The sequence below is a fragment of the Phoenix dactylifera genome, chromosome 6 (assembly GCF_009389715.1).
Source record: "Phoenix dactylifera cultivar Barhee BC4 chromosome 6, palm_55x_up_171113_PBpolish2nd_filt_p, whole genome shotgun sequence".
NCBI lineage: Eukaryota > Viridiplantae > Streptophyta > Magnoliopsida > Arecales > Arecaceae > Phoenix > Phoenix dactylifera.
This window is the reverse complement of record NC_052397.1, coordinates 7,074,554-7,086,689: the sequence shown is the minus strand read 5'-3', so window position 1 is coordinate 7,086,689 and position 12,136 is coordinate 7,074,554. Positions and strand designations below refer to the sequence as shown.

At 38.6% G+C, this 12,136-nt stretch overlaps 1 protein-coding gene across 2 annotated transcripts; it reads right to left on the bottom strand.

The window, feature by feature from the left end:
- Positions 1-651: 651 nt before the first annotated feature.
- LOC103716107 (tobamovirus multiplication protein 1-like) lies at positions 652-11,841 on the bottom strand. 2 transcript variants are annotated; one of them, XM_008803976.4, is made up of 12 exons: positions 11,430-11,841; positions 8,474-8,564; positions 8,337-8,389; positions 6,052-6,144; positions 5,895-5,966; positions 5,751-5,823; positions 5,447-5,492; positions 5,286-5,349; positions 1,617-1,670; positions 1,277-1,354; positions 1,063-1,186; positions 652-979 (listed from the first exon to the last, which is right to left on the bottom strand). In XM_008803976.4, the coding sequence occupies exons 1-11, from the start codon at positions 11,586-11,588 to the stop codon at positions 1,094-1,096; spliced, it is 876 nt and encodes a 291-aa protein (XP_008802198.2). In that variant the 5' UTR covers positions 11,589-11,841; the 3' UTR covers positions 652-979; positions 1,063-1,093. The 2 variants fall into 2 exon arrangements, with proteins under 2 accessions (XP_008802198.2, XP_008802197.2); XM_008803975.4 differs by having other exon boundaries at positions 652-983; positions 11,430-11,839.
- Between the last annotated feature and the right edge of the window lie 295 nt (positions 11,842-12,136).

The window sequence follows — 12,136 nt, the reverse complement described above, 5'->3', positions numbered from 1 at the left end:
TAATACATTGTCCAAGTCATTTACCTCTATGAGTTCTTAAATATCAATTTGAGAAGACACTGTAAACAATAACCCATTGATTCACTGCTCAGTTCATCAAATCTAATGCAACAGCTACGGATTAGTGCTACCCACCTAATCATCAGCTTTATACAAGACTGATGATCTGAACTAGCAACAGTATTCTCTAGCATTTTTAATTCAAAAATAGATAACCCATAGCTGCATAGATTTTTCAATCGTTATGCTTGCAAGCCACAGTATCTAAAGAGATGTTTGTTTGCCCAAATATCCCATCCAGCGTGCATACATGGAATATGTAAAAATTTAAACTCTCAAATTAAGTTGGGAATTGATAGAACCATATACACAATGTATGGCTGATAGCAGTTGATGCATGGGAGCTACCAACTTGCTATATTGGCACTCATAGGATAAGATTATGATTGTATGTCCAATGGCACCTTACTAGCCTACACACAACTTATGTTGTGAGATCAGAAAAGTTAGGCAGCAGAACAAAAGGCAGCTCATAGTAGAAGGAATCGCTGCTCAACATATTAAAGCGTACCGACTAAAAACTGAGCTTTCTCGTCGCAAAAATGCTTAATTCAGAGCTTAATGTAATGAGAAGTAAGAAACAAAAGGCACTGTTCATGTGTGCTTAAAAAAATTAGCACAAGTTCATGCATTTATTTCCACAGCTGAAAAAAATTAAGGTGCATTTGGTACTTTGGTATTGACAATAACATTCTTAAAAGTCATATTCTTTTGGAACATTTTATTTACTATGATTACTCACTTAAGGTTCCTAATTAAAAAAGAGGTGTTTTTTCTAAGTTTTAAATTAGCCCACCCATAAAACTAACAATAAATAAAATGCCACAGATTGGCCGGGTGCAAAAACCATCACGTCGCATCTAACTGGTTCCACTGGCGCCATAACAGCCAAATGAGTGCCTGGGACTGATTCACTCGTCTGACTAGAAAACAACATAGAAAAGCAAATCAGCAACTTAGATTGGTGGATTCTACCATCTCTTATAGACCAAAATCACTTACCAGCATAATATCCCTCACCCTGACAAAGCTCTCAATTGATGGGGTGGTACTGATCTGAAACTCGCTTTGGGGGCAGCTTCCGAAGGATGAATAGTACTAGAGCTGATGGAAGAATCTCGACCGACTGAAAACATAGACCGCCATTAGAATGAGTCGTATGATTATTGTGTTTGTGGAAAGTTGAAGTAAAATGACAAAGAGGACACTGATTTACCATGTAATAGATTAAATTCAGAATTGGATGATCGAGGACGTCAAGGTCGGCATCCTTGTCAAATGCAGAAAGGGAAACCTGGGACCAACTCAAAAACTTATTCAGGTAGAAATAATAATCTAGGTAAACTATAATATCAGTGGCTGTAGATGCTATGCCTGTCAAGTATGGTTACACCATATTGGCTGCAAGATGGAAGTAAGCATCTGGCAGCCATAAGATAATCCTCTATGAAGAACTAATGAGAACTCTTACAACATAGATTCCTTAGGACCAAGCATTTTCAGCTGATTCTGAAAAAAAAGTATGAAGGGGTGAAATTAGAAACTGGAGATCTTACCACAAAGCACCGTACCAAAAAACATGTGCAGCATATGGTAGTCACAAAACCAACCTGCCAAAAGAATGACCTTCATAAGTTATTATTGTAATTAACCAAACAACTGAATACCATGCTGAAGAACATATCTTCATATTAACAGCTAAATCACAAATCAGGTTTTCTGACATTCTTCGATCTTTCTGATCCATATTAACTAGTTCTAAGTTTGTTTAATCACTAATCATAATTTGAATTTCAAAAATTGTACTAGCATGATGCTGAGCTCAAGATAAAGAGAAGCTGACCACTATAGCAAGGCTCTCACAACAAAACCAGATGTAGTGATGAATACGAACCTGATGAATTAGGGGTATCAATAGCCTGAGGAGTGAGGTTAAGTTTTCTGCTGAATGATTAGAATCTCCAGGCTGGACCCAGAGAAAGTCCATATATGTTTGACCCACACCCAACCCCTCTTTTATTTAATTTTATTTTTGGCTATGCTGGACCAAGCTCAAACCAGGCCTTGCTCTGAATTCTTCAAAGCTTAAGCATAAAAAATGTGTTAAATTCACGCAAGCTTCAAATATAGAAACCAGGACCATGGACCTGATAGCTGATTCTGAATCTTCTGTCATGTGGTTGTGTCAAACTACAGCCATGTGGTTTGCATTTCTCTAGACTAAGTCACTAGGATAGGAAAATGTGGCAAGAAGGATGCTTTTCATGCCATGATACGAGAATTCTAATTTCTCGAGGTCACTACAAGTAGATTGGTGATTATGTAGGTGCGATCCATAAGTTCTGGGATTTTAGTAGGTAAAACTCTTGGTTTTCACTCACTTTGTTGAGTTCACTACAAGGAGTATATCGGTGGCTATGTAAGTAGGATACATAAAGTTCTAGGATTTTAAGAGTTAAAACCCTTGATTTTCACTCACTTTGTTGAGTTCCATGACATACAGCTTGAGTTGCATGCAAACAAACAGACTCAGAGCTTTAACTCTGTCCCACTCTCAAATCCCTCCAACTCCAAACAAGTTGCTCATGGGAAACACAAGCAAGCACTGGACCTCCCTCTTCTATCAACTGTTAGTCCTTTTGCCTCCTTGACTCCATTCTTCACACAGATTGGATGTCAAATTTCCAAAGGCCAAAGCCCGAACTCCTTGCTGAAGTTTACTCACAAGGCTTAAACTTCAGAGAAGCGTAGCAGTTCCTTATTCAAAAAATAAATAAATAAATAATCTATTCTTATTTCCTGATCGCCAGTTGCATGCTGCCCTTTTTCTAAGTCCTCTTTATTCTTCTTTTCTGATAATTATTCTGAGTTCAAAACTCCCAGAGTTTTAATATGTGGATGGGCAAATAAGGATACTGGTACACTTCCGACTGCCCTTCAAAAATTAGAAAATAGGGTTATTTATGTTTTTGCCTTCTCTATCAATTTCATACTCTTTTTATACTATATTACAGATGCTTTAGGTACCTTTTTTTGGAATATTAGTTTACAATCATTTTAACGAGGATTGTGGTGTAACTCATTTCAAATATTATAGTATTTTATTTGTTTGATGATATGATTAATTTTGTGAAAAGGATCTGACTTTATTTAGTAAAGGTTAAGTTTTCTATCTTTATCTATATGAGTGGTTGGAACCAACGTGAACCATGCATTTATCTTTTTTAAAATCATTTTTTATAACATCTGGTAATCTAAGACGAGACAAATATGAGAAAGTCTTAACTGTTCACTCCCACCACCTCCCCCCCTTCTCGACAACAACAAAAAAAAGATAGAAATCCTACCTCCACCCTAATCCAGTTTCACCACGCAGTGCCCTCCAATAATCCCACCTCTTAATCCAACTCTCTCAACATAAAAATCTCATTGAATACATTCTAGTTTGTTATCAGAATTTTGAAGAGATGACTAATACTAATAATCAAAATCTATTGAACCGGTACTAAGGCACGTACCGGTAGGCAACTGGTTCAGTATAATAAGGGTCCATACCGTACCATGCTGGGATGTACTGAAATAGGGCGAGAGAGAGGGGGGGGGAGGGAGAAGGAGAGAGGAAAAGGGAGAAAGAGGGAGGGAGAGGGAGGAAGAAAGAGAGAGAGAGGGTGAGAGACAACGGGAGAGAAAATCCTAACCCTAACCCTAATCCTAGGAGAACCGAAGGTGGGAAGAGAAGAAGGAAAGAGAGAGGGATGGGGCGGGGGGAGAGGGAAAGAGAGAGGGGCATACTTGGATTTGTCTATGATCGAGGGCATCAAAGTCAATATTGATGTTGATCGAGGGAAGCACCAGTGTCACCATCATGGGTGGAGCTTTCGATCAGGTATTGTGGAGCTTCAAAGCTCTGACCATGACAAAACTGGATGGAGGAGAGGGGGGAGAGAGAGAGGATGAGGGAAGGAAGTGGAGAGAGAGAGAGATGTCGTCAAAGTCTTCGAAGGGGCGATACGGAGGAGGGGGGCTCGGGGTTATTTAAGGGACCAAACCATCCCAACCATACGAACCATCCCGATTCTTGACTGTCTGATTTGGGATGGTTCAGCTAACCCTGCTAACAATAGGCCATGCATAGTTCTACCAAAAAAGAAGGAAAAAAGCACTAAAGACCCAAAATTCCTTCTAAAATTAAAAACTAAGTCGATTCTTTGGCCATATACCCTTGACATCCTTTACCATATCGGTTCCTAACAATATCTTAAGATAGGATGACCTCCCATGTCATATCAATTAGATACTAAACTTCATACACATATTTATTCTAAACAAACACGGTTACATCAATGTAAAAATTAATTAAGGCTAAAATAGGGCATCTGTATGTGGGAGCCAACAATTCACTCTCTATGGGAGACGACAATAAGTGTCAGATCATAAACCCATTTCAATGTTATTTAGTAACTTGCACTGAGGAAAGTATCTTCTTTTTGAGAGACTATGAAAGGATACCATTCCAAAGCTACAGCATATCTCTGTTTACAACCTGTATTTTCTGGTACAAGGTATACACCATGTATTAGTATCCTTATCTGTAACTGAATCCAGGGTAAATTCTGAATAATAACCACACATGTGCATGTATCCATATCCAAGACATGCATAAACTAAAACATATTACATAAACATACAAAAGATGTCAACTACAGCCAAGTGCATATGACGATTGACATGGTCAGATTACCTATTGGCATATGCTATTTGCAGTGGTTGCACCTCTTTAATTTAGTCCTAACATATCCCGAGTGTAACATCAGACATGATTAACTTCTTACCTTGAAGCCACTAAGCCCGACACAAGGAACTAGTCTCACAAAAACTACAAATAATACACTTTGTTTTTCCTATTTTATTATAATAATATGAGCACCGCATGCCTTAAAAATCATAAGAGAATCAGCAAAAGTTGAATGAGAAGATGGTAACACATCCATACTTAATAAAGATAAAATTTCTTACAAGGGACTAAAATGATGAGTTCCTCAAATCTATGGACCACCAATACAAATACCTCTGATAAAATTCTCACCGCGTGCACAAGGGCAGAGCCTAGAGATAATCTGTTATGCTTTTACTTTTACTTTTGATAGACAGGAAAGTGCCCATGTGCATAATAATGCCAAAAGAAAAAAAGGAACAAATAAGGTAATTATACAGATCGACACTACCTCATTCAGCTTTTTTTGGCGGCCCTTAGATTCAATCGGGAAGCGTCTCAGCATAAAAAACAACCTTCAACCAGATAGTCTAAATGAGTCAATAGCTAGAAAGATCAGGTCAAAACGTCAATCTTGGATAGTTTAAAAGATTAATATATAAGAAACAATACCTCCCACCGTATATCAAGAATCCCAAAGCAGCAGAGAATGAAACAACTGCAACAAAAGTGTTGTAGTAAACCATACAATCGTCTCAGTACATTCACGATTACTTAAAAAATAAAAAAATAAATAAACAAATAATCAAGATAGCCCCTTATCTTTGTGTATTTTGTGAAGCCATTTAATCAGAAATGAGTAATCCAATAAACCAAATTAACTAAATAATAATGAATCAAAGAAAGGCAAAGAAAAAAAACTAAAGATTTAACTGAAAAGTCATATCAAACTAGATATGCTGTTATTTATCATTACTTGCCAAAAAGACTTTAGCAGCTTCAATCGCAGCAGGTTTAGAACTTATTTTGACATATACCCAGATGCAAATCTGGAAGAAAAAAAAAGGTAGGTTAATTCAAGCCTGTATGCTTCAGCACTATTTTGAACATTCCCATTTACCTGTATGATGTATACAGCCCCATTGATTATCATATATGTAGGTCTTAGCTTATCAGTTGGAAGGCTCCTAGCCTGAACGCAAATACAAAATGATCAGAAATAGCTCTTGCATCAATTCTAAATAGGAAATATCATGTCAAACATAAGATAAAAGTACCTGATGATATATCTCTGCCCAAAATAACACTAGTAGAGTGTAGGTTGAGAAGAATAGAAGACCAGGAAGATCTAGAAGCGCCATTTCAAGAGCCTGAACCAATAAGATATTTGGTTGCATATTAAGTTTTAGAGGGAAGTGAATGGAATTGAAAATTGACTAGTAAATATAACAAGAAGATATTGAATAGCTCAAGTGACTTTATGTCTAGTTGAGAGGTATGTGCATGAATCTAGTTTCTTGTCTCATTCTGAGAGTAAAAGTGGACCAAGTCACTGTTCCATGAAATGACCAAAAAGGAAACAACCAAACATATTGCTGACTTCTTTCACCTCTGACAAGATCGGTTGATCATCTGCTTTTTTGGACAAGCAATCATATGCATGGTCAAGTGTTGCAATGTTATATAACACATGTGACTAAGATAGTACACTGAGCTTCATGAATAGATCTCATTTATGAAATTTGTAATGTAAAAATCTATGCACAAAATCAGACAAAAAGTGACGTGATACAAACTCATGATACAATGGAGTGCTACATCTATTTTCTGATGTAACATATTTAAGACTGCATAGCAATTATCTACTCACAGCAAAATATGACATCATAATCACAAAGTTAAATTAAATCATAAATTAGAATCTTATTTATTAATGTATTCATCGTGGATCTGCAAACTATCTGAAATTGGTACCTTACCGAACTAATTTATCTCTTCAATTATGACATGTGGCACCAAAGATACAGTCCAGAAACATAATATACCTGGAAAACACTAGGTCAATATTGGAAAAAGAATCCTCATGAAATTAAGACAAATTGGACTTTTTAGCACCATGGTCTTTGCAATCGATGTCACATGGGTTTCATGATTTTAGATATCAAAGGTTTGTCCCACTCATCTGCTTTAGCTTTCCGACATGCTACTTATTTTCTTCTCCTGTATTCTTCATGATGGTTATAAACTAGATCTCATTTGTTGAAGATCTGATGCTATTGTAACGCAACAAACAGCCCAGAGGAGGCTCAGCATCAAAAAGGAATGGAGGTGACATGAGAGTTCCTGCAGCTCATGACACCCTAGTTTTCTTTTCCCCCGAGATTATTTAACTGAAACTGGAGATCGCTGATAAGTCCCCTCCTTCCATAGGTTCTGAGATGAGTAAGATGTGGCCCAAAACACTGCATTTGCTTCCTGTTCCTGTGGACATTGTTTAGCTTTAGAACTTACTTCATCTGTCTCAGCATCTTCCAGAAAGACACAAACGTCCATAATCCATTATAATAGTGATCTCTGGAAATTATCAACACAAGTAACAAAGTAGTCACCACTACACTGAAAGTTTCCATATACTTGGTGTCCTAGTTCCATAATTTTCACTAAAGCTCAGCACATTGTCATCTGGACTGTCATATTAATTACCATCAGCAGCAGCAGCTGAAATATAGAACTAAGACGAATGCCAATGCCATCAACAGACCCACATTCAGGCTTCTTCATTTTTCCCCACAAGATGACCTTTTCCACCAAAATCTTAGCTACAAGGAAGCCAAACAGAAAAGACATCGCTTGGAAGCAATTACTTTCAATAATCTTTACCTGTTTTGGAATAGTGTACAGAAAACTTTCCTTAAATTACATATTTTATGGGACTTCTACATCCTCAAGATCATCCTTTGCATCAAAAGATGAGCCCAAACAGAAGTAACATAGTAAAGATTGGACCATATATGGGCCTCCTCAACTTCTCCAGCAAAGATTCAAGATTTGGTCGCTGATTCAAGGAACTTAAAGGAAAAATAATAATGCTCAATTTCTTCACAAGCAGGATGCACATATATCCCAGGTCCTCCTATCAATATCTACTGTTTTGTTATTTTTAATTAATCTAGCAAGGCTTTGTCATCAGCTAATCCAGCCTAAACCATGTGCTGCCCTAGAGTCATTCATAAAGATACATTACAAATTATGAATGAATAAACACTTTATATGAATCGATTAATAAAATAACACATGAGAACACATTAAGAATAAGGAAGAGATTTCGTGGCCCTTTAATAAAAGGAAAAAGAATAAGATTCCCATTTACTGTGACAAGGAAAAATGAAACCATATACAAACATTGCAGTTATAAATATAGTTTTTGGCCAGAAAATTCTTGTCGATGAGACTAAACTAAGGAGCAGTATGATTAAATTTTATGTGAAACATTCCAGACAGCCTGTGACTTATACAAACAGTAGAAGTGTGATAGGCTCAACCCAGAAGAGGAAGCACTTACTTTTGGTTTGAGAAGAAATACACTGTGGTAGAAGCCAAAAAGAATTGCACGCACTGCATTCATACAGCAATACTTAGTATGCAGAAGAAAATTGAAATCAGGGAAACATATTTAAAAGCGTCCAAACTTGTTCTTACATCCATTCACAACAAAATTCATTAGGTGAAAAAGCTTTTGTGTTGTCCATCCATATTCTGGTACCCTAAGCTGAATGCGGATGAGTTGCACCTGGCAGAAAGGATGTCCAGAATATCAATCATAATGGTAGAATCAGTACTTTAAATTGTAAATGAACCACTTATTTTTGTCACATATAGAAGTGCGTTGAGATATGTACTCCAGAATATTACCATCAAATAGAAAAGAGAATAGAGCAGCTATATTGGTACTTTTTACATGAGTTATTTTACAGTCACTCGAGTCAAGAATAGCTGAAGTCACAAAATAACAAGGATTTTAATGGAAACAACCTATCAGTCTCTAATTGCATGATGCGTTCATCATGATCAAACTAGAAGCTCATAACTATAATGTCACTTAAAACATCTCTGATAGTGCTATACTTACCAAAGATTTCCATCAATAACTTATCTGTGGTAGAGAGCATACTCAAGTCAATAAAATAGATTTCAGATTTCTTGCCCACTATATGCCCTTATTTTTCCTGCTGATGAGATGCATGTCTCTAATATGAAGTTTATTCCTAACTATCACAATTACTCTTTGGCCTATGGATGAACTTTTCTAAGGCTACCTTGATTTATCTTGGAGAAAGGATGGCCATGGCAGTGCAATAGCTAAAATTCTTAACTGTAAAGACGGGTTCTCATTGGATATAAACTCCTGGCATGTATCCCAGAGGGCCTATAAAAGACCTGCCCTATCTAGTGTCGAAATCATCCCAAAAGTTCCTATTCGAGCACTGGTACAAGCTTAAAGAGCAAGAAAGTAAAGGCCCCCAAAATGACAGCTTTATCCCAAAAACAAACAGAAAAAATATCCCATTTCATCCGATGGAATAGAGAGAAGAGTTTGCCTTTTACTCCTAGGAAAGTTTTCTTCACTGGAGATGACGACCATTGAGGAATCCAACGAAAGCCAACATCCATTGGGATGTTGAAGAATTGAGCGACATACCTTTCGAGACGCACTGGGATACATATAAATTTATATTCTTCCGTTGATAGGCCCATGCCCTTCAGTATAACCGCTCCTCAACCACCATATGTAGTCGCTCCTGCGGGTTTAATTTTCCCGGATGAGGCAAAAGCGCCGGTTACCTTACAAACATATGTGATCAAGGCGCACCCTTACAACCACCTAACCCCAGAACGCGTCTTTACTTGCACCCGAAAAGCCAAGTGCGGATAATTGCCCATCCCCAAAAAAGAGTAATTCCTGCCCTGAGCATTTTCTTTTGTTTATGATTTTTCTGTTTTAGGAATAATTCATTCATTCTCGAGGAATTAAAGGAAAAATACTTACTCTTAGACTGGATCACTCGTCAACTATGTTTCCAGAGGCCAATAAAAACATAATTGATTCAAATTAGAGAGAGTGGAGTCTCAACAGTGTCCAAATGGGTTAACAACTGAGTAATCAGGGGGTGTTTCTTGCACCTACTATCTAGCTAGTTTCTCAGATTCATAGTTTTCTTGCATGTTTAGTTAGAATAATTCATACCATTATGGATCTTGCATCATTCTTTCAGTCAAGGGTTTTGACTGGGGAAGGAGAAATGATTCCTAATCTAGCTTTCACTTAAATAGTTTACTGCATAGTTTGTATTTCTCCTTATCTCTCTTTTATAGTTGCTGACAGAGCAGAGACACTTAGGCTAGGCATATCCTTGATTTAAGTGAAGAACCCACTTACAAGCATATCTCTTAGAGAGCTAGTATCTTATTGGCTACGACAGGCAGGTGGTAGCAGTGTTCTCGTGCTTCAATAGGATCAAATACAAAAAATCAAGTTTTACATCAGCAACATCCTCCACCAGTGACTGGAGTGTTGCACAATCCAGGTCCCACACCAATATCTTCATATGGAGGACTAGAAACCTTCAATTGTGTGGCGAGAAGACCATCAGGTTGGAAACGTAGGTTACTCTCCATCATGGGAGAGGCTTGCTCTCATTAAATTTTTGCTTTTGAGCTCACTTTTGTATCATCCCTTTTCTTGGCCCCAGCAGGGTGATCCGAAGGACCAGTAAGATCATAAGGCCTTTCAATTGGTCTAGGAATGATTTTATTAGGTTCAGAAAGAGAAGTCAAAATCAAATAAGCCAGGTGATCTAGGTATTAAAAACCTATAGTGAAAAAAAAAAATGTTTCAATAGTCGGAAGGTGTTACTTTGGATTCCTTGTTATTAAGCGCCTCAAAACATCCAAAATGTCCAATTTCGCTTACCCACTCCAGAGTAATCCCGAATTTTATAAACTAAAACAGAGAGAGAAAAAAATAAGAAGAGGAAGAAGAGAAGAAGAAACCTCCTTCCGGATCAAAACTCAATTTTGGGCAATGAAACTTGAATATGATCAAAAGGCGATAGCTGGAAAGGTCCAAGTTTGATCATCCACAGTCAGTAAAAGAGAGAGAGTGGACTAAAAGAAACCTTCTTCTTGAAGAAAAACAACATTCTCGGAAAAAAAAACTTGAATCTGATCAAAAGGCGCCACCGTTAATCCAAAAAGGTCGCTGGAAAAGGTCCAACTTCGATTACCCACAGACAGTAAAACGGAGACAAAACAGACCAAAAGAAGCTTCCTTTAGGATCGAAAAGTGCATTTTGGGCAACAAAATTTGAATGTCAACAAAAGGCGCCTCGATTCCTCATACTGGTGGCTGGAAAAGGTCCAACTTCGACTACCCACAGTCAGTAGAACAGGGAGAAAAGACCAAAAGACGTCTCCTTTTCTATCATAGACTACGTTTTGGGCTAACAAATTTGAATCCCAACACAAGGCGCCTCGATTCACCCAGCAAGATTAGCCAAGAACCTCCCTTCCCCTCACGTCAACAACTACATCCACCCAAACCAACACAAACAAAGAGCGAAATGGAGAGGAAGAAAAGGGGAGAAAGGCGTGTTACCAGAGCGACAAGGGAGACGAGGGAATAGGCAGCACAGAGGGCGTAGAAGATGCCGCGCTGCCACTCCTCCGAGCCGTCGATCTCGTCCCACCACGCGATCCCGTTCCTCCGCCCCATCCCCTCCACGCTGTAGTACTCCACCGCCCTCAGCGCCGGCATCGAGCTCGCTCCAAGCTTCACCTCTTCTCCTCCGGAGATCCGAGAAAGACAAGAGGGAACCACAGAGAGAGAGAGAGAGAGAGAGAGAGAGAGAGAGAGCCATGTGGGGGCAAAAGAGAGCGACACCGAGGCGCAGGAGCGTGGACGTGGCGAGAGCTGCGGCTTGACGGGCGTTGCTTCATCCGCCAGCGCATTGGATGGACGCGTCGCTTGGGGGTGTCGTTGGGGACTTGCTTGCGTTGCTTTGCGGTCGGGTTGGGAGGATCTCGAGGACGTTGGTTGGAAGCCATCACATGGCTTCGGCCGGCTTGTAGCGAGTTATGGATTCGTAGCAGATTATGTCGTGGGGCCCGCTGTACAACAAATGATCTCCATTATAGTCGTTAACCACATGATTATATTCCTACAATGTTAAAAAGGAACAAAAAAAAGGCTAGCGGCTTATTCCATCGAAATACTCTTAATTAGGTGGGGCCAACTCTAAACATCAGCAAGCAATTAGACCAAACTTCAGCAAATGCCCTTCCATCGAAATGCCCGACGACCAA